The sequence below is a fragment of the Chlorocebus sabaeus genome, chromosome 2, assembly GCF_047675955.1.
Source record: "Chlorocebus sabaeus isolate Y175 chromosome 2, mChlSab1.0.hap1, whole genome shotgun sequence".
NCBI classification, from domain to species: domain Eukaryota; kingdom Metazoa; phylum Chordata; class Mammalia; order Primates; family Cercopithecidae; genus Chlorocebus; species Chlorocebus sabaeus.
In genome coordinates, this window is record NC_132905.1 from 66,263,955 (window position 1) to 66,288,174 (window position 24,220).

Here is a 24,220-nt window from a genome sequence, read left to right on the forward strand (position 1 = left end):
GTACAGGTCCATTCAGTTAAGTTATTTTTAGTAAATACCTAGTAGAAGTGGGACACTTTGCCACACGATCCAGATCAGTGATTCTAACCCATGAAATCTTGCGTGTTTGTTGTTAGTTATAAAATGAATGAATTGTCATTGAAGTATAAAAAATTAACAAATGATTTACTTCTAAATTAACTAGTTAAGATTTAGCATGATGACTATAATATTTTTTGCAAATGATTTACTTTTAAATTAACCGGTTAAGATTTAGTGTAATGCCTATAGTATTTCAGCTTTAATGAATTTGTGTTCTCTATGGTTTCTTGAGCAGGAGAGTCATAGATCTACAGCCATTTTAGTTTGGGAAGTTATGGGTGTCTGTGGTTTTTCATATCATCAATTATGTATTATGATGGAAAACTGATAGATAATTCATTATTCTGGGGGTTAGAGAGATGAATGTGACATCTGGTCTAGGCCCTTCCAGGTCTTTCTGTCCAGAGGAATGGATGAGACTTCAGATACCTATGGTACAAGAAAGATGATGTCATGACAAACTTAGAATAAAACTACGAGAATAGAGAGAAGAATGACAGTGATAATGTGTGCTACATAGAAATTGACCTCTTCGGGTTGGCCTGTGAGAGGTTTTCTTGCTCGAGATTCTTTAAGCGATCACTACGTCAACAAACACAGATGTTTCCCTTTCTGAATTCATATGATGAAGATCAGGGATCCAAACTTATTCAAAAAGCTAAAGAGGCACTATTCGTACCCATTGGAATAGAAGGTTTTTCAGCAATTGTTGCATATGGATTATACAAATTGAAGAGCAGGGGAAATACTGAAATGTCCCTTCATCTGATCCACTTGTGTGTGGCAGCCCAAGGCTTTGTTGTAGGAGCAATTACTGTTGTTATGGGCTATTCCATGTATCGAGAATTCTGGGCAAAACCTAAGCCTTAGAAGAAGAGATGCTGTCTTGGTCTTGTTGGAGGAGCTTGCTTTAGTTAGACTTCTCATTATTGAAGTTATGTATTATTGTTGAAAATAAGCTAATTTGTATGGGTTTACATGGTAACGTGGCATTTTGAATATTGTCTTACTTTTTTACAGGCTTGATATGCCTGGTGACCGAATTACTAGTGACTAGTTTACTAACTAGGTCATTCAAGGAAGTCAAGTTAACTTAAAAGAAACATGTCACCTAAATGCAGTTGATGGTGTCGAAATGTCCACCTTCTTAAATTGTTAAGATGAACTTAGTTCTAAAGAAGATAATGGGCCAACCCCGAAGTATTCCCAGTTTGCTGCAGAGTCTCATGTATTTTGGATGTTATAGAAGAGTCCTATTTGCCCCAGTTAATTTAACTATTTTTCTGCCTGTTTTGTGGGCTGGCTGGCTCTTTAAGAACTCTGTCCAAAAAGTGCTTGGAATATAACTTGTAAGGCTTCCCACAACTGACAATATGTATATGTGCGTGTGTTTAAACCAAATCTAGAAAACTTACAGTAGAGCTGCATAATAGCAGTATTTATTAAAGAATCACAGTTGTAAATGTGAGAATAACTTATGGATTCTAGTTTATTTCTTTAGTAATTGAAAATTATATTTTTGCTGGTGTTATATTAGAATAATTTTTAAATGTCATCTTGAAATAGAAATAATGTATTTTAAGCACTCATGCAAAGGTAAATGAACACTTTTTAAATGTGTGCATTGCTTATTTTTTCCATAAGAATTATAAACATTAAACTGAACAAATTACCTATAATGGTTTTGATTAATGGCTTAAGAGCAATCTGGTTAGGCCAGACAGTATACCCAAACTTTTATATACCATAGAATGTTATTACGCTTGTGAAATTCTCTTATCTAACTGAATTTACATTCCATGGTGGTAGCATGGTATATGTATTGTTATTAAAGTGACCCATGTGAAAAAGAAAGAAATTGACCTTTCAAGACCAGCCTGGGCAACATGGTGAAATCCCATGTCTCCAAAAAAAAAAAAAAAAAAAACCCCAGAACAAAACCCCAAAAACCAAATTAGCTGGGTGTGGTGGCATGAGCCTGTAATCCCAACTACTTGTGAGGCTGAGGTGGGAGGATTGATTGAGCGCTGGAGGTCAAAGCTATAATAAGCCATGGTCATGGCAACACTTGTGCTCCAGAGCCGCGACAGAGTGAGACCGTGTGAAAGAAGGAAAGAAAGAGAGAAAGAGAAAGGAGAGAGAGAGAGAAATTAATTGACTTCAACTCACTTACTGAGCCTTTAACATATGCCTAGGACTACTAACTGTTGAGTATGCAAAGATGACTGGGCACTCTTGGTTTTAGTGTTCATTAACTGCTATTTGGATTTGCTATTTGCCTCTTGGGGAGAGGTTGGTGCTTTAGGGGCAGGGATGGAAGAAGGTAGTACTTGCACAGGACCTTGAAGGATGGGTAGCACTTAGGCATTTGAAACTGTAGGCAAAGCAGCTAGCATGGCATGACCACAGGGCCATTTCTGAGACTGTCAGGTATGTATTCTGACTTGATTGCAGACTTCCTGAAGTGGGTTAAGGTGGGGTAATTTGCTGCCGAACTGAGGTTGGTTGCTTTGAGGAATTTATTGAGAAACTGAAAAATGCTTCATTTTCAGGATAGGGAGATAACCTGTGTTGGCAGGGTTGCTTTCCTTCCATTTAGCTATTTTGTGGCCATAAGGCATTTTTTTCTGCATATATTTTAAAGAAGTTTTTATTTTGAAATAATTTGTTATTAAAAATGTTGTCAAAAATGGTACAAAGAATATACCTTTAACCAAATTCCCCGATTGGCAGCAATTTACCATATTTGCTTTATTGTTCTATTTTTTTTCTTCTCTACGATGGAGTGTTGCTCAGTCACCCAGGCTGGAGTGCAGTGGCGCAATCTTGGTTCACTGCAAGCTCCGCCTCCCGGGTTCATGCCATTCTGCTGCCTCAGCCTCCCGAGTAGCTGGGACTACAGGTGCCCGCCACCACGCCTGGCTAATTTTTTTTTGTATTTTTAGTAGAGATGGGGTTTCACCATATTAGCCAGGATGGTCTCGACCTCCTGACATCATGATCTACCCGCCTCGGCCTCCGAAAGTGCTGGGATTACAGGCGTGAGCCACTGCGCCCAGATTATTATTCTATTTTTTAAAGTACTTTTTCGAGATGGGATACAGTGGCTCACGCCTGTAATTCCAGCACTTTGGGAGCCTGAGGCGGGCAGATCACTTGAGGTCAGGAGTTCGAGACCAGCCTGGCCAACATAGTGAAACCCTGTCTCTACAAAAATAAAAAAATTAGTCAGGCATGATGGCACATGCTTGTAGTCCTAGCTACTTGAGAGGCTGAGGCAAGAGAATCTCTTGAACTTGGGAGGTGGAGATTGCAGTGAGCCAAGATCGTGCCACTGTACTCCAGCCTAGACGACAGAGTGAGACTCTGTCTCAAAGAAAATAAAAATTTTTAATTTTTTTTTAGAAAGTACTTTTTCTGAATTGTTTAAAAATAAGTTCCAGACCTTTATCCCTAAATACTTTTTTTTTTTTTTTTGAGACAGAGTTTCTCACTTTTGTCACCCAGGCTGGAGTATAGTAGTGCGATTTCTACTCACTGCAACCTCTGCCTCCGGGTTTCAAGAGATTCTCCTGCCCCAACTTCCCAAGTAGCTTGGATTACAGGCGCACGCTACCATGCCCGACTAATTTTTGTATTTTTAGTAGAGACTGGGTTTCCAAGTTGGCCAGGCTGGTCTTGAACTCCTGACCTCAGGTGATCCACCCGCCTCAGCCTTGCAAAGTGCTGGGATTATAGGTGTGAGCCACCACTGCACCTGGCCTCCCTAAGTACTTTTTAGAAAATCCCCTATTTAATTAGCCAGGCATGGTGGTGTGCACCTGTAATCCCAGCTACTCGGGAGGCTGAGGTGGGAGAATTGCTTGAACCCAGGAGGCGGAGGTTGCAGTGAGCCAAGATAGCATCACTGCACTCCAGCCTGGGTGACAGAGCAAGACTCTGTCAAAAAAAAGAAAATAAGAAAAAGAAAAAAAAATCCATATTTCCTAAAGACAAGGACATTCTTCTACATTACCACAATATAATTTTCAAAATCAGGACTTTCTTCAGACTTTATCGGTCTGTGCCTTTCACCACATTTATGGCAGTCATCTTGTCTTTATTCTGTATGCTTTTTCTGGGCAATTGAAAAAAATATTCGTAAATTTGAAAAGAACTCCAGAAATATACAAGGATAATTCAACTAACATTCTTGTCTCCCATAGTCCCATGGCCCACTACTGTTAGTATTTGGTCATGAGGGCCTCAGGACCATACTGGCCTGCAGGGCCCAGCTTCTTCTGGCCACCTGTTGCCTCACCTTCCTGTTGATTCTGCTGCAGCCACATGGCCTCCTTGCTATCCTGCAGGTATAGCAGATACACTCCTACCTCTGGGCCTTGTTCAAGCACACTTTTATTGAATACTTTTTATTCCCAGCCAGAGCAAGTAGGTCCATGGGGAAACATATCAGTAATGTGATGGGTAATATTTATTTATGTATTCATTCATTTATTTGTTTGAGAAGGGTTTTGCTCTGTCACCCAGGCTGGAGTGTAGTGGCATGATCATAGCTCACTGCAGCCTCGATCTCCTGGGCTTAAGCCATCTTTCCGCCTCAGCCTCCTGAGTAGCTAGGACTACAGACATGTGGCACCAAGCTTGGCTAATTTTTAAATTTTTTGTGGAGATGGGGTCTTGATATATTGCCCATGCTGGTCTTGAACTCTGGGCCCCCAACTTGGCCTCCCAAAGTGGTGGGATTGGAGGCGTGAGTCACTATGCCCAGCCCTGTCTTCTTTCACAATTACATATAATTAGGCCGGGCACAGTGGCTCAAGTCTGTAATCCCAGCACTTTGGGAGGCCAAGGCAGGCAGATCACCTGAGGTCAGGAGTTAGAGACCAGCCTGGACAACATGGCGAAACCCTGTTTCTACTAAAAATATAAAAATTTAGCCGGGTGCGGTGTTGTGTGCCTGTAGTCCCAGCTACTCTGGAGGCTGAGAGAGGAGAATTGCTTGAGCGTGGGAGGCGGAGGTTGCAGTGAGCCGGGATCATGTTATTGCACTCCAGCCTGGGTGACAGAACGACACTCTGTCTCAAAAAAAAAAAGAAAAGAAAAAAATGAAAAGAATATAATTAGCTAGGCATTGTGGCACACGGCTGTAGTCCCAGCTACGCGGGAGGCTGATGCGAGAGGATCGCTCTAAGCCCAGGCATTCAGTGTTGCAGTAAGCTATGATCCTACCACTGTACTCCAGCCTTGACAACAGAGTGAGACCCTGTCCCTGGAAAAACAAAAACAATTACGTATAATTTATTTCATTGTATGGATGTTCCATAATTTATTTACCTAGCCCCTGCTGAAATATATTTAAGTTCTTTCTAACTTTTCCCTATTAATTCTCCCTGTTTTACAGACAAAGAGCCTAATATTTGGCATGAAGGAGTGACTTAGCTAGATTGGCACACTTCCTAATGGTCGGTATTGTAGAGGTTGGTAAAATTAAATTAAATTTTTGTTTGAGACAGGATCTCACTCTGTCACCCAGGCTGGAATGCAGTGGCACTGTCACGGCTCACTGCAGTCTTGACTTCCAGAACTTCAGTGATCCTCCCACTGTTCAGCCTCCTGAATCATTCTGACCACAGGCACTTTCCATCACTCCTGGCTAATTTTTGTATTTTTTGTAGAGACAGGGTTTTGCCATTTTGCCCAGGCTGGTCTCGAACTCCTGAGCTCAAGCAATCCACTTGCCTTGGCTTCCCAAAGTGCTGAGATTACAGGCGTAAGCCAGTGTACCTTGGCCCAGAGTCTGTAACTGTTGTTTTCCTGCTGAGTGCCTAATTCCATCTGATAAGATGCTGGGTGCTATATACATCAAGTGAAATGAACAGAGTCACTGCCTTTAGGGGCATTGCACAGTAAGTGATGCAAACTTCTGCTCTCGGGGCACTCATTAAAGCAGTGTGTACACTCAGAGTAAGAGACTTAGTAGGGTGGCTAGGTTTGGAGGGTAGTGTGTGGTACAAGTGATGTCAGTACTCCAGGACTGGATGGTGCCTTTTGAATTCTTTGAGTTGTGGAAAATGTCTTGATCTGGAAACTGAATGGTGTTTCTGGTGTTTCTTTTGGAACATAGGTTTAGTGGTGTGAGTACAGAATGATCCAGAAAGATTGCTGGGGGAACGGGAGGTTGTTGAGAACTCATTCACCAGGAATGTATTACGTAAGTAAGTAGGAAATAGGGCGGGACCATGACCATCTTCAGAAGCATCCAGCCAGCCCCCTGGAAGCTGGGATGCTGCGTTAGTCACTGTTTAGTGATTGCTGTCCTGAGCTGGTGCCACAGTCTTGCGTTTTTAAACTGAGATGGAGTCACAATCTGATAAATTGGTGTGAAGGAGGCTCGTGGGCAACAGGAGGAGGAGCTGGGAGGGCAACACATCTAGTCCAACACATCTAGTCTAGAGCTAACTGTTCCAACCTAATTCTGGCATTTGGGGCAGCTCTGCCACCTTGTGGAATGAGTGCTCAGTGATTTTTGTGGGGCCTGAGTGCATACATCTGCATTCCAGGGGCTAGCCTTGAAATGTTCACCAGGACTGTATGTGGGTGTGGTTCCTTTCCTTCCACTTAGGTATTTATGGCTTCAAAGTATTCTTCCTATGTATATAGATGCATATTTTTTCCTGAATATTTATTTTAGGAAGTTTTTATTTTGAAATAGTTTAGATTTATACACCTATGTAGTGTGGGTTAAAAAAATGACAAAAAATAATTTCAGATTTATAAAAAAGTTGCAAAAATAGCAAAAAGATTTCCCTTATACCTTTCCCTATGTTGGAAAATATAGATTCCCTAATTGCTAGCAATTTACCATGTTAGCTTTATTATTCTCTCCCAGATTTTATTTTATTTTATTTTCTGAGATGGGGTCTTACTCAGTCGCCCAAGCTAGAGTACAGTGGCGAGATCTTGGCTCACTGCAACCTCCGCCTCCTGGGTTCAAGCAATTCTCCTGTCTCCGCCTCCCGAGTAGCTGGAATTACAGGCACATGCCACCATGCCGGCTAATTTTTTTTGTATTTTTAGTAGAGATGGAGTTTCACCATGTTGGTCAAGCTGGTCTTGAACTCCTGACCTCAAGTGATCTACCCACCTTAGCCTCCCAAAGTGCTGGGATTACAGGCGTGAGCTACTGTGCCCAGCCTGCTCCCAGATTTTTTAATGTAGTTTTTTGAATTGTTTGAAAATAAATTGCCGACCTTTAGCTCTGAATATTTCAGTGTGTATTTCCTGAAAACAAGGACGTTCTCTTTCGTTCACACAATATAATCAAAATCAAGACCTTTTAAAAACTTTGCCATTTGTTCTAATAATGTTCTTTGTGGCAAAAATGGGGGTGAATTTTTTTTATTTCTGGTCAAGATCCAATCCAGGAACACATGTTGAATTCAGCTGTCATATTTCTTTTGTCTCCTTTAGTCTGAAACAGACCTTCTGTCTTCTTTTTTTTTTTTTACTGGAGTAAGGGACAGGGGAATAAGCTTTTTTTTTTTTTTAATGACCTTCACATTACATTTCTGAAGAATATGATGTCCCTCAATTTGGGTTTTTCTGATGTATCCTCATAATTTGATTTGGGTTATTCACTTTTCACAGAAATACCACATAAGTGATGTGTCCTTTTCAGGTGCATTCTATCAGGAAGCACATGAAAACCTCTTTGTCCCATTTACTGGTGACATTAACTTTTGTCACTTACCTAAGGTAGTATCTACCAGCTTTTTCTACTTTAAGGCTGTTATTACCCCTATATAATGAATACATTTCTTGTGAGAGAAACTTTGAGACTATGTAAATATCTTATTTCTTCATCAAACTTTCACCCATTATTTTAGCATCTACTGGTATTTCTTTCCTGAAACCATTTTTACTGTGATGGCTGTCAAATGGTGATATCCAACTTTCATCATTCCTTCAACAGGTATTAGTTTATATTCTGTCTTAGGGGGCTGTATCTCCCTTCTTTCCTTCCTTTCCTTGTTTGTTTATCCGCATGGGCTCATGGATTCTTATGTCGTTCTATGGGTTGTACTCTGTTTCTATAATTATTTTAATGCCAAAAAAATTATAATCTTGAGATCATATCAGTAAATACTTTTTTTTTTTTTTTTTTTTTTTGAGACAGAGTCTCACTCTGTTGTCCAGGCTGGAGTGCAGTGATGAGATCTCTGCTCACTGCAACTTCTGCCTCCTGGGTTCAAGAGATTCTCCTGCCTCAGCCTCCCGAGTAGCTGGGATTACGGGTGCCCACTACCACACCCAGCTTTTTTTTTTTTTTTTTGTAGCGTTAGTAGACACTCATCCAGGCCGGTCTCGAACTGTTGACCTCAAGTGATCCACCCGCCTCACCCTCCCAAAGTGTTGGGATTACAGGTGTGAGCCACTGTGCCTGGCCTCAGCTAATCATTTGATTGCTTTTTGATGCTTCAAGCTGAAAAAGTTATTCCTTCACAGACATGAACAATATTTTATTCATTATGTTATGTTAAATATATATCAGAAAGGTATCAAACTCCTGGGCCACATGATGTCATTGCTGACAAGAATACCAACTGTGTTGGGCCTTGGTCCTGAGGGAACACATAACAATGAGGAATGACTCTTTTCGCCTGGCTGGAGAAGTGACAACTAACAGGATCCAGGAGCAAATGTTAAGTGCTGATGATGAGGTACAGCAGATAGTCATTTGTGGCAGGAGTTGATGGTGTGTGGTCCCTGAGAGCCAGGGCCATCTGGATGTCTTCCTGTTTGTGGAGTGAGCTGGGTCTGGATGGACGTGAAAACTTGGCTGAGCCAGGGAGGAATGGCAGGAAGAGGGCACAGGCCAAGCAGGGGTGTGAACTGCGAGAGCATGAAGCAGTTGTTGGAGTAGGAACTGAGGCCTCCTTGTGGATGAATGGGAGGTACGTTTGGAAGCAAGATGCTGCTTGGGGTGATGTGGGCCTTGAGTGCCAGACTGAGCATTGCCTGCCAGACTGAATATCACCAGCATCGTAATCTAATCATAGTCATCCAGTTGTGAGGTCATCTGATACTGGCAATGGGCATACAAAATATTAAATAGGATATTTATTTCTATGCCAAGTTTCACAAAACAATTTACGAACTTTTTTTAGTATAAACATAGTGTATGCTTACTATAAAAGGAAAAGTATATAACTATTCAAGTATATATAGATCCCACTCTATATTATCTGTTGCTGTGTGACAGTTTTACCACAAATATAGTAGCTGAAACAACACATTTGTTTTCTCACAGTTTCTGTGGGTGAGGAGTTCAAGCATAGCTTAGCCAGGTCCTCTGCAAACTTATAATCCAAGGGTTGGCTCGGGCTGTATTCTTATCTGAGCACTCTACTGGGGAGGGTTCCAGGCTTACCTGATGGTTGGTGGCATTCAATCCTCGTAGACTGTCAGACTGAGGGCCTTGGTTTTTGCTGGTGCACTCAGTTCCTTGCCTCATGTAGAGTAGCTCACAACGTAGCAGCTTGTTTCACTAAGACAGCGAGGAAGAGTGTTTCCTAGTAAGACAGACACTGTAGTCTTACCTAATACAATCATAAAAGTGACATACTGCCTCCTTTGCCATATTCTGTTAGAGACAGGTTACAGCTTTGCCCAGTGGCAGTATTCTAGCTAATGAGGTTTATCCGAGGTGTGATTATTAAAATAATTGAAAACTTTTCCCAATACACTGCAGTGACAACTTGCAGCATAGGTTGGCAATGGCAATTTTTGACATCTCTATGGAGACTGAATTAAAATAAAAAAAAAAAGAAGTTATAGGTTCGGCCCACACTCAAGAAGAAGAGATTATATCGGGGCATGAATACCAGAAGGCAGGGATCATTAAGAAACATTTTAGGGTTTAACTCCATACCCTCCCTCGAAAATAGATAACGAAAACACTGCTTAGGGTTACCTTTTTTTTTTTTTTTGAGACAGAATTTCGCTCTTGTTGCCCAGGCTGGAGTGCAATGGCACGATCTCGACTTACCGCAACCTCCGCCTCCCGGGTTCAAGCAAATCTCCTGCCTCTATCTCCTGAGTAGCTGGGATTACAGGCTTACACCACCACTCCTGGCTAATTTTGTATTTTTTAGTAGAGATGGGGTTTCTCCATGTTGGTCAGGCTGGTCTCCAACTCCCGACCTCAGGTGATCCATCTACCTTGACCTCTCAAAGTGTTGGGATTACAAGCATGAGCCACCATGCCTGGCCTAGGGTTACCATTATTAAAAGCAAAATTTGTGGACCATTTTTCTCTGCACATACCAAAGTATAGTAGTAATTTAGGAGCAACAAGAGCAAAGGGTGACTCTTGAGATTTTGAGCCTGGATGCCCAGGAGAGAGCTCTGTGCTTTTTCTTGATTCCTCCAAACAATAATTTGTTAAACAGGAGGGAGAGGACAGAGCATGTAAATGATGATGCCAGTAACTACTTGGAAATAGTGATTTTCATACTGCTTTTAAAAGAGGAATAAATTGGTTTCAGTAGATGACCTTACCCCAAGAGTAATTGAGTTCTCCCTCACTTTTGAACCAGAACCTTTGAGGATTTAATTTACAATATTTTCTTCTGGGCATGGTGACTTATGCCTGTAATCCCAGCACTCTGGGAGGCTGAGGCAGGAGGATCACTACTAGAGCCAAGGAGTTGGAGATCAGCCCTGGGCAACATAGGGAGACCCTCATTGCTCTTTTTTTTTTTAATAATAATTTACATGTCTTCTGCCCTCTGTCTTTGAGTAACTGCTCCCATGTTGACAAGAACCGTATTAATACGCTAAGAGTGGATGATGTCACTTAGCTGGCGTCACCAACTCCTGTCATGTATATTCTAAATGAACTGTCCTCCTATAGGGGAATACACACCTGGGTGTGTAGACTCTGCCCCAGCAGGCCCATTTGACAACCAGTGGCTCTCTTAGTTTCTTTTTTCTGTTTGTTTTTTTGAAATGGAGTCTTGCTGTGTCACCTGGGCTGGAGTGCCCTGGCACCATCTCGGCTCACTACAACCTCTGCCTCTGGGCTCAAGCGATTCTCCTGCCTCAGCCTCCCGAGTAGCTGGGATTATAGGTGCACACCACTATGCCCAGCTAACTTTTGTATTTTTAGTAGAGATGGGGTTTCGCCATGTTAGCCAGGCTAGTCTCAAACTCCTGACCTTGTGATCTGCCCATCTCGTCCTTCCAAAGTGCTGAGATTATAGGCATGAGCCACCATGCCCGGCCCTATACATAATTTTCTATTTTGCTGATAATATTTTGAGTTTTATTTTTTATTTTGAGAGAATCTCATTCTGTCACCCAGGCTGGAGTGCTGTGGCACCATCTCAGCTCACGGCAACCTCCACCTCCTGGGTTCAAGCAATTTTTGTGCCTCAGCCTCCTGAGTAGTTGGGACAACAGACACGCACCACCACGCCTGGATAAATTTTTGGATTTTTAGTAGAGACAGAGTTTCACCATGTTGGCCAGGCTGGTCTTCAACTCCTGACCTCAAGTGATCTGCCCGCCTCAGCCTCCCAGACTGCTGAAATTACACACATGAGCCACTGTGCTTGGCCATATTTTGAGTTTTATTTCACATAGTCATACCACACATATTCTGTTTCTTAATTTTTAAAATTTATTATTATTTTTTAATTATTTTTGAGACAGGGTCTCACTCTGTTGCTTAGGCTGTAGTCTCAGTTGTGCAATCTCGGCTCACTGCAACCTCCGTCCCCAGGTTCAAGTGATTCTCCCACCTCAGCCTCCCGAGTAGCTGGGACTACAAGCATGCACCACCATGCCTGGCTAATTTTTGTATTTTTTGGTAGAGACAGGGTTTCCTCATGTTGTCCAGGCTGGTCTTGAACTCCTGACCTCAAGTGATCTACCCACCTTGGCCTCCCAAAGTGCTGGGATTACAGGCATGAACCACCCCCCCCAGCACTATTTATTTATTTTTTGAGACAGGTTCTGTCTCACGCTGTTGCCCAAGCTAGAGTGCAGTGGTGGGATCACGGCTTACTGCAGCATCGACCTTCTGGGTTCAGTCTATCCTCCTGCCTCAGTCTCCTGAGTAGCCGAGACTATGGGTACGTGCCACCATACCCAGCTACTTTTTGTATTTTTTTGTAGAGATGAGGGTCTCACTATGTTGCTCAGGCTGGTCTTGAACTCCTGGGCTCAAGTTATCCACCCACCTTGGCCTCCCAAAGTGCTGGAATTACAGGTGCGAGCCATTATGCCTGGTCTATTTTAAAATGTAGAATATTTTTGCTGAATGCATAATTTCAATGTTCCTATTGTGATATTGTTAATTACCACTAATACTTCATTGTTTGATTAAAAAAGTAGGGCAATTAGATGTTAGAATTTTGCAGATTATACCAGTGACACATGGCCCCTTGGCTAGGATTATGCATAATTTATGATTGTTTTGAGCAAAGAACTGTGAGGTCAGTGACAACAATAATGACAAGTAATATTCAAGTAACCTCTTGCTGTTAATACTGGCTTTTGTGGCCAGGCACGGTGGCTCACGCCTTGTAATCCCAACACTTCGGGAAGCTGAAGTGGCGGATCACCTGAGGTCAGGAGTTCAAGACCAGCCTGGCCAAAAGGATGAAACCCTGTCTCTACTAAAAATACAAAATAGGCTGGGCGCAGTGGCTCAAGCCTGTAATCCCAGCACTTTGGGAGGCCGAGTCGGGTGGATCACAAGGTCAGGAGATTGAGACCATCCTGCCTAACATGGTGAAACCCTGTCTCTATTAAAAAATACAAGAAACTAGCCGGGCAAGGTGGCGGGCACCTCTAGTCCCAGCTACTTGGGAGGCTGAGGCAGGAGCATGGTGTGAACCCGGGAGGTGGAGCTTGCAGTGAGCTGAGATCCGGCCACTGCACTCCAGCCTGGGTGACAGAGCAAGACTCCATCTCAAAAAAAAATAAAAAATAAAAATAAAAATAAAAAATAATTAGCTGGGCATGGTGGTACATGCCTCTAATCGTAGCTACTCGGGAGGCTGAGGTTGGAGTATTGCTTGAACCCTGGAGGTGGAGGTTGCAGTGACCCAAGATTGCTCCACTGCATTTCAGCCTGGTTGACAGAGTGAGACTCTGTCTCAAAAACAAAACAAACAAACAACAGCAAAACAAAACTGGGTTTTGTCTTTAACTACCTCATGGAAACATATAGGAGACTTGTGAAATAAGTATTCTTATTCCCATTTAACAATGAGGAAACAGGCTTGGAGAGGCTAGCTCCCATGTTTGATGTGACAGTACACTAACATAAGTAAGAGAAATAAAGAATGCAACACATTGTAGGCCGGGTACAGTGGCTCATGCTTGTAATCCCAGCACTTTGGGAGGCCAAGGTGGGTGGATCACCTGCAGTCAGGAATTTGAGACCAGCCTGTCCTAAATGACGAAACCTGGTCTGTACTAAAAATACAAAAATGAGCCGGGTGTAATGGCGGACACCTGTAATCCCAGCTACTTGGGAGGCTGAGGCAGAAGAATCGCTTGAACCCAGGAGGCAGAGGTTGCAGTGAGCTGAGATCATGCCACTGCACTCCAGCCTGGGCGACAGAGAGAGACTCCATGTCAAAAAAAAAAAAAAAAAAAAAAAAGCAGCACATTGGGTATTTCAATCTTTTAGAAAAAGGAATGAACAAAACCAACTGTTATACAAATAGAAAGGGAAGGACTACAGGATCCATAAAGTACTTACAGGAAATCTTCAAGGCAGGACAGAATCTTTTCTGCGGAGAGACCGGGGTAAAGGCATGGTGCAAGGAAGTGGTATTTGAAGGATGAGCAAGACTTGGTTTGCAAGTGGGAACAACATGCCAAATAGAGGGAACCACATGGTCTAGACTGGCTGAACTGGCAGCCTTTATTGTGCATACAGAGGGCTCCTTTTGGCTGTAGTGTGCAAAACTTAGGATAAGGTTGTGAAATCTGGAAAATATAATTTTTCATATCTCTAAAAATTTGGGTTCAAAAGTAAAATAGTCCACTTTGCAAAACCTTCATGAGAAAGGGATGATTGCTTAAGTCTTGGTGTTTATGTGTCTTTTTTATTGTTCTATTTTTTAATATTATTTATTTATTTATTTACTGTTTGAGACAGAGTTTGTCACTTTGTTGCCCAGGCTGGAGTGCAATGGTGCAATCTCAGCTCACTGCAACCTCCGCCTACCGGGTTCAAGCGATTCTCCTGCCTCGGCCTCCCAGGTAGCTGGGACTACAGGCATGCACCACCATGCCCAGCTGATTTTTTTAAAAAATATTTTTAGTAGAGACGGGGTTTCACCATGTTGGCCAGGCTGGTCTCGAATTCCCGATCTCAAATGATCCGCCCACCTCAGCCTCCCAAAGTGCTGGGATTATAGGCGTGAGCCACCAGGCCCAGCCAATTTTGTATTTTTAGTAGAGACGGGGTTTCACCGTGTTGGTCAGGCTGGTCTCGAACTCCTGACCTCAGGTGATCCACCTGCCTCAGCCTCCCGAAGCGTTGGGATTACAGGCATGAGCCACCACATCTGGCCTTTTTTGTTGTATTATACTTTAACATATCCTAAACATTTTCTTATCATTAAAAAGTTAGCATAAACATTTTATTCATATATAATATTTTTATCTACTTTTTTTCTTTAGAGCTCTATTTCTGGAAGAATCTACTTTTTGATTTGTGGTTCTGAAATTACAGCAAATTGTGTAATTTATCAGATTTTGTCACAGGCTATAATACATAACTGATTCATACCCTATTTGCAGCTTTTCTCACTCTGATGCTTGTGTTGATTGTTTTTTCCAGCAGTGCAGGGTAGATTATCAACTGGCTTATAATCAGAAGAGCTTGCTTGTATCACAGTGAGTTATACTTCACTGATTTCACTGGGAAATCTTACTTCCTGAGCTTCCATGTTTAAAGATTTGTAATGCTCAAATCTTCTTTTGATGTTTATTCCATCAGAGAAAAAGCAGCAACTATTTTGTCTTAGTGTTGCCAAATTGAAAAGAGCCTTTGGTTTGGCCAGGGTCTTTGTGATGGTGCCACCTGGCAGTGTCTTCCCTCTTGAGGAGCATCCCTGCTCACCTGAGCCTCTCTGATCCTAATACTGCCTGTCAGATGCAGCTGGTCCACCCGAGTGCTAAGCTTGCGCTCCTTTGGAGTTTCAGCTGTACTAACTTTTGCTTAGCTGTGAGGAATCAAGGATTTTGCTTTTGCTGGGGGAGGAGTTTTTATCCTGTAAACTGAACTTGCTTCCTTTGAAGGGTTTACTGGATTGGCAGATTATTAGTCCAGTCATATCTTTCAATGTAGTTTGGCCATGTCTTTTTTTTTTTTTTTTTAAGATGGAGTTTCGCTCTTGTCACCCAAGCTGGAGATCAATGGTGTGATCTCGCCTCACTGCAACCTCCGCCTCCTGAGTTCAAGCAATTCTCCTGCCTCAGCCTCCCAGGTAGCTGGGATTACAGGCATGCACCACCACACCTAGCTAATTTTTGTATTTTTAGTAGAGATGGGGTTTTGCCATATTGGCCAGGTTTGTCTTGAACTCCTGACCTCAATTGATTTACCCACCTTGGTCTCCCAAAGTGCAGGGATTACAGGCGTGAGCCACCATTCCTGGCCAGTCATGTCTTTTTCTTTTTTCCTTTTGTTTTCTGACAGAGTTTGGCTCTTGTTGCCCAGGCTGCAGTGCAATGGTGTCATCGCAGCTCATTGCAACCTCCGCCTAGCAGGTTCAAGCGATTCTCCTGCCTCAGTCCCCCGAGTAGCTGGGATTACAGGCACCTGCCACCACGCCCGGCTAATTTTTTGTATTTTTAGTAGAGATGGGGTTTCACCATGTTGGCCAGGCTGGTCTTGAACTCCTGACCTCAGGTGATCTGCCTGCCTTGGCCTCCCAAAATGCTGGGATTACAGGCCTGAGCCACCGTGCCCCACCAACATGTACTGTTATTTACGTTTTAAAAAGATAAAACAATGTTCAGTATTTTGGTGGAACAAGCTTGGTACTATCCTGCATTATAGAAAGTGAGTATTAAAAATGAAAATCTTTAGGTGTCATAGTAGAAGATGTCCCAAAAGGTGGAGATAATAATCCCACTGATATGTGAATAGTCATACTAGGAACCTTATAGTTGGTTTTGAATTTCACACTTTTCAGGAGGACGTAGACAAGATGAAATGCTTACAGGGTGATATGTGTTCCAGCCAGGGCATATGAAGACTGGTTGAAGAAATGTTTCACACTTGGTTGATAATTATAATAACTGTCTCCAGCCATGTTCCAGAAATAACATAAGCCTGCTTATGATATATTTTATATTTGAAATGATAATGGCTTCCATGTGTTGATCACCTACTTTGTGCCAAGTACATACATTATCCATAACCTTTTCTCCAACTCTTTGAAATAGGTTGTATTCTTCCCTTAAGAATCTGGATAATTAGACTAGCTTGCATAGCTAATTTATGCTGCTAATGAAAGGTAGATCTGGGATTTAACGTTGTGCTTTTTGTATTATACCATACTGACTCTGGCAGGAGCATGCAGTGAGGCTGTGGGTGGTGGGCACTTCCCCTCTTCTGCTTATGATTAGGTTAATTCCTGAAATTTAAAATGACATTGAATAGTTGTAGTAGACAGTATTAATTGAGCACTTATTATGTGCCGTACACCTTTCTAGGCTCTTTGCATGTATTATTTAATTCTCACAACTCAGCGAAGTTGTTACCATTATCGTCTCCATCCTGCACATGAGGAAATTGAGTCTAGGGGTGTAGGTGGAAGAACTTGAGTTTGAAATAGGCTGTTCAGCTGCAGAACCCACACTTAGCCCCTGTGCTGTTTGCTTTATGTAGATGACCATTGTGTGTACACACGAGTGTAAAGTTTTTGTTTTTGTTTTTGAGACGGAGTCTCGCTCTTGTCACCCAGGCTGGAGTGCAATGGTACGATCTCGGCTCACTGCAGTCTCCACCTCCGGGTTCAAGTGAGTTTCCTGCCTCGATCTCCTGAGTAGCTGGGTCTACAGGGTTGCACCACCATGCCCAGATAATTTTTCTTTCTTTCTTTTTTTTTTTTTTTTGAGACAAAGTGTCACTCTGTTGCCCAGGCTGGGGTACAGTGGCGTGATCTTGACCCACTGCAACCTCTGCCTCCTGGGTTCAAGCAATTCTTCCACCTCAGCCTCCCAAGTAGCTGGGACTACAGGCATGTGCCACCGTGCCTGGCTAATTTTTATCATTTTAGTAGAGACGGAGTTTTACCATGTTGGCCAGGCTGGTCTTGAACTCCTGACCACAAGTGATCTGCCTGTCTCAGCCTCCCAAAGTGCTGGAATTACAGTTGTGAGCCGCTGCACAGGGTTCCAGCCTTAGTCTTTTGTGACATGCAAAATGGCAAGTTTATGTGATTTAACCTAATATAGATCAAGAGAAGGATATTCCGAACAAACTATTTTTTGTTTTAGGAAAGAATTGGATGTATTAAAGGTTTGTGTTTTGAGCTTCTCCACTGACATACTTTTCCTGTCCAATTATTTGTCTGAGAAGTGTGTATTCTATTTCACATTGTGTCACTTTTGCTTCTCCTTTTTATTTTATTTTTTTGAGACAGAGTTTCGCTCTTGTTGCCCAAGCCAGAATGCAATGGCATGATCTCAGCTACTGCAACCTTTGCCTCCGGGTTCAAGCGATTCTCCTGCCTCAGCCTCCCCAGTTGCTGGGATTATAGACACACACCACCACGCCCAGCTAATTTTTTGTATTTTTAGTAGAAATGGGGTTTCACCATGTTAGCCAGGCTGGTCTGGAACTCCTGACCTCATATGATCCACCTGCCTTGGTCTCCCAACGTTCTGGGATTATAGGCGTGAGCCACTGTGCCTGGCCAACTTTTTCTTCTCTTACCTGCAACTAACTGATCTGGCGTCTTTTATATCTCTTGTTATAGGTAGAAAGTGATTTTAAGGTATTCTGCTTTGGGATGTATCTGTATAGGTTTTTGTTGGTTTAAATTGGCTCTATAATAGCATCCTTCAGACCACCAAACCTAATTTTGAAATGTAGAGTATAATTTAGATCAAATTTAAGAAATTTAAAATTACTTCTGATTATGGGATGACACTTGAAAAAATAATCATAATACTTACCAAAGGTTTAACAGGCTACCTGCTTCCAGTGGAAATTGTGTGACTGTGTTTAAGAAAAATTTGATTAACTCGAGAAAGGTCCATTCATTGCACATTGAATTCCTAATTTTTAAAAAAGGTCCGTTTGATATATTCTTGGGTGACCAAATCTGTAGCACAGGAGTGACTTAAGGTGATTGTTTTCGTTGGTGGGAAGACATTCTAAAGGGAGTCCTCAAGAAACTGCATTTCTAACACACAAGAGGTTCTTGTGGCCCACGGGTGGTGACTCACACCTGTAATTCCAGCACTCTGGGAGGCCAAGGCAGGTGGATCACTTGAAGTCAGGCGTTCGAGACCAGCCTGGACCAGTCTCTACTAAAGCAACGAACAAAACAAAACAAAAAAAGATGGACATGGTGGTGGGCGACTGTAATCCCAGCTACTTGGGAGGCTGAGGCTGGAGAATCACTTGAACTGGGGAGGTGGAGGTTGCAGTGAGCTGAGATCTCACCATTGCACTCCAGCCTGGGAGACAAGAGCGAGATTCCGTCTCAAGAAAAAAAAAAAAAGTCCTTGTGATGGGTTTAGTCTTTGTCATTGGTGCCTGACCGACTATTGCCTTCTGTTTATTTGTTTTTTAGGGTCATGCTTTTATTGTCGCTTTGAAATTAATCATTGAGTCCTATGAGTCCTCCTTATGACTTCTACCTCCATTTAGTTAGCTGGTTTTTCTTGTAGTCTCTGGGTCCTTTTTATTGTTGTTTGTTTTGCATTTATTATTATTATTGTTATTTTATTTATTCATTTTTGACACAGGGTCTTGCTTTGTTGCCTAGGCTGAAGTGCAGTGGTGCAGTCATGGCTCACTGCAGCCTGAACCTACTGGGCTCAAGGGATCCTCCCACCTGAGCCTCCTGGGTAGCTGGGACTATAGGCACATGCATCATGCCTGGCTAATTAAAAAAAATTTTTTTTTTGTAGAGATGGGGTCTTGCTGAGTTGCCTACACTGATCTTGAAGATCCTGGCCTCAAGTCATCCTCTTGCCTTGGCCTCATTTATTGTTATTTTTAATTGACATGTAATAATTTTACATATTCATGTGGTACAGTGATATTTCCTTACATGTATACAATGTATAATGATTAAATCAGGATAATTACCTTGAACATTTATTTCTTTGTGTTCAGAACATTCAAAATCTGCTTTTCTAGCTATTTGAAGATATATAATAAATTATTATTAACTATAGTCACCCTATAGTGCTGTAGAATACTAGAACTTATTTCTCCTATTCTGGATCCTTTTTTTTTTTTTTTGAGGCAGAGTCTTGCTCTGTCGCCCAGGCTCGAGTGCAGTGGTACGATTTCGGCTCACTGCAAACTCTGCCTCCCGGGTTCAAGCCATTCTCCTGCCTCAGCCTCCCGGGTAGCTGGGACTATAGGCGCCTACCACCATGCCCAGCTAATTTTTTTTGTATTTTTAGTAGAGACGGTGTTTCACCGTGTTAGCCAGGATGGTCTTGATCTCCTGACCTTGTGATCCACCCGCCTTGGCCTCCCAAAGTGCTGGGATTACAGGCATGAGCCACCACACCCGGCCTTTCTTTTTTTTTTTTTTTGAGACAGAGTCTTGCTCTGTCACCCAAGCTGTAGTGCAGTGGTGTGATCTTGGCTCACTGCAACCTCTGCCTCCCAGGTTCAAGCAATTCTTCTGCCTCAGCCTCCCAAGTAGCTGGGATTACAGGCATGTGCCACCATGCCTAGCTAATTTTTGTATTTTTAGTAGAGATGGGGTTTCACCATGTTGTCCAGGCTGGTCTCGAACTCGTGACCTCAGGTGATCCACCCACCTCGGCCTCCCAAAGTGCTGGGATTACAGGTGTGAACCACTGCACCTGGCCAATTCTGGATCCTTTTGATCAGACAAAGTATGTCATAAAACAAAGTACGTGTTGAAATCTCAAAGACTCAGTACTAAAACCTTTGTAACTGTTACATTTCCCTTGCACAAAAACTGGTGTAAAATCTCTTAGGTTTCACAGAGAGATACTGAGGAATATTCCCTATTTCCGTCCACAAGGATGGGTACCAGGATGGTAGTGAATGTAAGTCTGGTCCAACTCGTAAGTACCAGCTTGAGATCCTTGATTTTTAAAATTTTTATTTTATTTTATTTTATTTTATTTTATTATTATTATTATTATTATTATTATTATTATTATTATTTGAGACAGAGTCTGGCTCTGTTGCCCAGGGTGGCATGATCTCAGCTCACTGCAACTTCTGCCTTTGGGTTCAAGTGATTATCATGCCTCAGCCTCCCGAATAGCTAGAATTACAGGTGTGCTCCACGATGCCTGGCTAATTTTTTTGTTTGTTTGTTTTTTGTATGAGTCAAAGTCTTGCTCTTGTCTCCCAGGCTGGAGTGCAATGGCATGATCTTGACTCACTGCAGCCTCCGCCTCCCAGATTCAAACAATTCTCCTGCCTCAGCCTCCCAAGTGGCTGGGATTACAGGCACCTGCCACCATGCCTGGCTAATTTTTGTATTTTTAGTAGAGACGGGGGTTTCACCATATTGGCCAGGATGGTCTCGAACTCCTGACCTCAGGTGATCCACCTCCCTTGGCCTCCCAAAGTGCTGGGATTACAGGTGTGAGCCACCATGCCCAGCCCATTTTTTTGTATTTTTAATAAAGATGGGGTTTCACCATGTTGGTCAGGCTGGTCATGAACTCCTGATCTTGAGTGATCCACCTGCCTTGGCCTCCCAAAGTGCTAGGATTACAAGTGTGAGCCGTTCTGCCTGGCCTGAGATCCTTGATATTTTGTTTTGTTTTGTTTTATTTTGTTTTTTAAGGATTTTTCCTTAAAGTATGTGAAACCCTGAAAACTTGTACGACTGTTGAAAATAAACATGTTGATTTCTTCTTCCTAAAGATGAATCACAGTTGAGTCTTATTTGACCTGAAGTTGTTTTCATTCTCTCTAAACAGTAGTTTGAGGAGGTAATGGCAGTCTGATGTCTCAGGCTACATATGCACGCTAGTCTTTCACCTTCAGTTGTCATGTGTTAGTATATGTTTTGTAATAACTGGGATAAATACAAGGAACCTTTGCTTTTGTTTTTATTTTTTTCAGTAACAAATACTTTTAAGAAAACAGATGATTTTGTGTCATCTAATGCACCAGCTGTCGACCTAGACCATAAGTTTAGATGCAAGGTTGTGGACTGTTTAAAATTTTTCCGCAAAGCGAAACTGTTGCACTATCACATGAAGTATTTCCATGGAATGGAGAAGTCACTGGAGCCAGAGGAGAGCCCGGGAAAGAGGCATGTCCAAACCAGGGGCCCTTCAGCTTCAGACAAGCCCAGCCAGGAGACCCTGACCAGGAAACGGGTCTCTGCCAGTTCCCCAAGTAAGTATCTTCATTCTTCATTGTGTCATGGATGGCTCGGTTGCTTGGCCACAGTGCGTGTGTTTTCAGACACACAATGCAGGCATTAGGTTTGTCTGTTCCAGTTGAATCCCACAGGATTGAACATACTAAGTGATCCTCCGGGCTGCACCATGGAGCTGTGGCCTTCCTACAGGCCACAGTCGCTTAGCCTCTGAAGGCCTTGCTGCTTCCAGTATAAGTGGGGACAGTCAAGCAAAGGGACCTCATTCAGAAGCTAGCAGGAGAACTCGTGCTCAGAGCAGCATGGGTGCCATCGTGCCACTCTCCCAAACCTGTGTGTTTTCCTTGCCTGCAGTACAAAAGAGCACGATAACCAGAAGGTGATATGTGATTCTACTGCCGGGTCCAAATGTGAATCCTGTTTCATCTTAAGTGCAACTGAAGATATTTATAATAGCACTGTTTATTTTGCATAGAAACCATAATAGTAGTAGTAGAGGTTACCATAAAATCTCATTTTATAACTTATTACAGAGAACCTTTTAGGAAATGTCTTCTAAAGCTTACAGAAATTGAAAAATTACATGTTTCCAGGGGAATTTCAGAAGAATTAATGGATTTCCAATAAATTCTATAATCTTCCCAGCTTTTTACTTGCTATTGTAATATCGCTACCTACTTCTTGGCTTAAAGGTTTTCTATTAAAACATGTAGGTATTAAATGGTGTATGGAACTCCTAGGACATCTGACAGTGTTCCCAGTAGAGTGTACAATCAGGTTTCAGGATGGGCAGAGCCATGCAGACTAAGGTGAACTCTGACCCTCCGAGGGGTCAGCCTTCATTTATGCTGTCAAGACTTTGAATGTGCTGTATTATCCATTAGAAATATAATACGAGGCCAAGCACAGTGTCTCATGCCTATAATTCCAGTACTTTGAGAGGCCAAGGCGGGGGATCACCTGAGGTCAGGAGTTTGAGACCAGCCATACTAACATGGTGAAACCCTGTCTCTACTAAAAATACAAAAAAATTAGCTGGGCTTGGTGGTACACGCCTGTAATCCTAGCTACTCTGGAGGTTGAGGCAGCAGAATTGCTTGAAGCCGGGAGGCAGAGGTTGCAGTGAACCGACATTGTGCCACTGCACTCCAGCCTGGGCGACTGAATGAGACTCCATCTCAAAACAACAACCAAATAAGCTAGCATAAATTGATACAGATTATATGGTTCTGCTTATATAAAGTTCAAAAATGAGTAAGAACTAATTTATGGTATTTGAGGTCAGAACAGTCGTTACCTTTGGGAGGAGGTAGATAGGACTGGAAACTGGGCAGGAGGGAGACTTCTAGGGCTCCGGAAATGTTCTGTTTCCTGATCTGCATGGTGACTATACGGGTGTGTTCATTTATGAAAAAGTATTGATTTATGTGTTTATTTGTGTGTACTTTTCTGTGTATGTTTTATGCTTCAATAAAAAGCATACTTAGGTGGGCATGGTGTTTCCTTTTATCTGTTTGTTTCCTTTTATCTGACTTACCTCCAAATTAATCTTCTCCTTTTCAGTCCCATGGCACTAATCCAGGTTTCCCCTCTTGCCCTGGTTGTTGTGGTCATTTCTTAATCAGTTTCCCCCCATCATTCTTTATTCACTGTGGTTATCCATCATTTTGCCGTCAGATCGATCTTTGAAAGTACAAACCTGATTATATCACTCTCTTGCTAAATAATGTGTAAGGACAGGATGATGCTTCTGAAAGCATAAGTTTTGGAGCTGGGCACAAGGGTTGTGAATCCCATCTGTTCCCTCAGTCACTGTCGGACTCTCTTCAGGTCTTCAGACCTCACTCTCTCTTTCTGAGTGTAAACCTGAGTTCTTGTAATTAGTTTATAAGCTAATCTTTTTCATGAGCCTATTTCAAGGCCTGGTATGGGGAAGTGGATTTCCTTCTTCTCCTTGCTTTCCATAATTTCATCCTTCTCATCCAGCCATATGTGGCTGAGGTGGGTGCATTTGTGTGAGCTCTCTAGCTGGATTCTGAGTGCTGTTGGGGAGGAATTATGTTGAGTCATCTTGAGTCACTGTAGTATCCCATGGGCTCTGCAGCATGTGGAAACAACCAGCACTGAAGGCTGGAGATTATGTTGAGTAAATGGAGATCATTGAGGTGTCAGGAGCCAGTAGAAATAGCAGGCACTGGATATCTTAATGGAGTGACATCTGGGCAGGATGAGGGTTCAACACTGGAAGTACGGTGCAGCCTACTCCAGACAGCACAAAGCTACCAGAGTCAGATTGTTTCAAAGACTAAGGCTTGACAGGCAAGAGGCCACTGAGGGACCCAGGGAAGTCCTGCTTGCCTGACCATCATGATGTGTGCTGTCTATGCTAGGACATAGTGCCTCTCCCTCTCCCTGTTCATGGTAATTGTCTGAGGAGGGAGTTTGCCCAGCATAATGTACCTCGGTGTGGGGCAGGTATTCCTGGCTAGATGCTGATCCACCACCTGGCTTTGGGATTCTTGGTTAACTGTACTTGC

General features: G+C 42.6%; 1 protein-coding gene, 1 non-coding gene and 1 pseudogene across 6 annotated transcripts in view; all 3 read left to right on the forward strand.

Annotated features, from left to right (window-relative positions):
- PHF20 (PHD finger protein 20) overlaps positions 1–24,220 on the forward strand; it is a 188,225-nt gene that overhangs the window by 107,593 nt on the left and 56,412 nt on the right. For 4 of the 5 annotated variants that reach the window (XM_037995037.2, XM_037995040.2, XM_037995039.2 and 1 more), the window contains one exon: positions 21,422–21,700. The exons of the other annotated variant lie outside the window; for it this stretch is intronic. In XM_037995037.2, the coding sequence (XP_037850965.2) occupies positions 21,422–21,700 (279 nt within the window). The remainder of the gene's footprint in view (positions 1–21,421; positions 21,701–24,220) is intronic. 5 annotated transcript variants of the gene reach the window in all.
- On the forward strand, positions 441–5,559 carry LOC103220740 (HIG1 domain family member 1A, mitochondrial pseudogene; annotated as a pseudogene).
- Positions 9,743–9,885, forward strand: LOC119622631 (U4 spliceosomal RNA). The gene has a single exon (XR_005239239.1). It is a non-coding gene; the product is annotated as a U4 spliceosomal RNA (small nuclear RNA).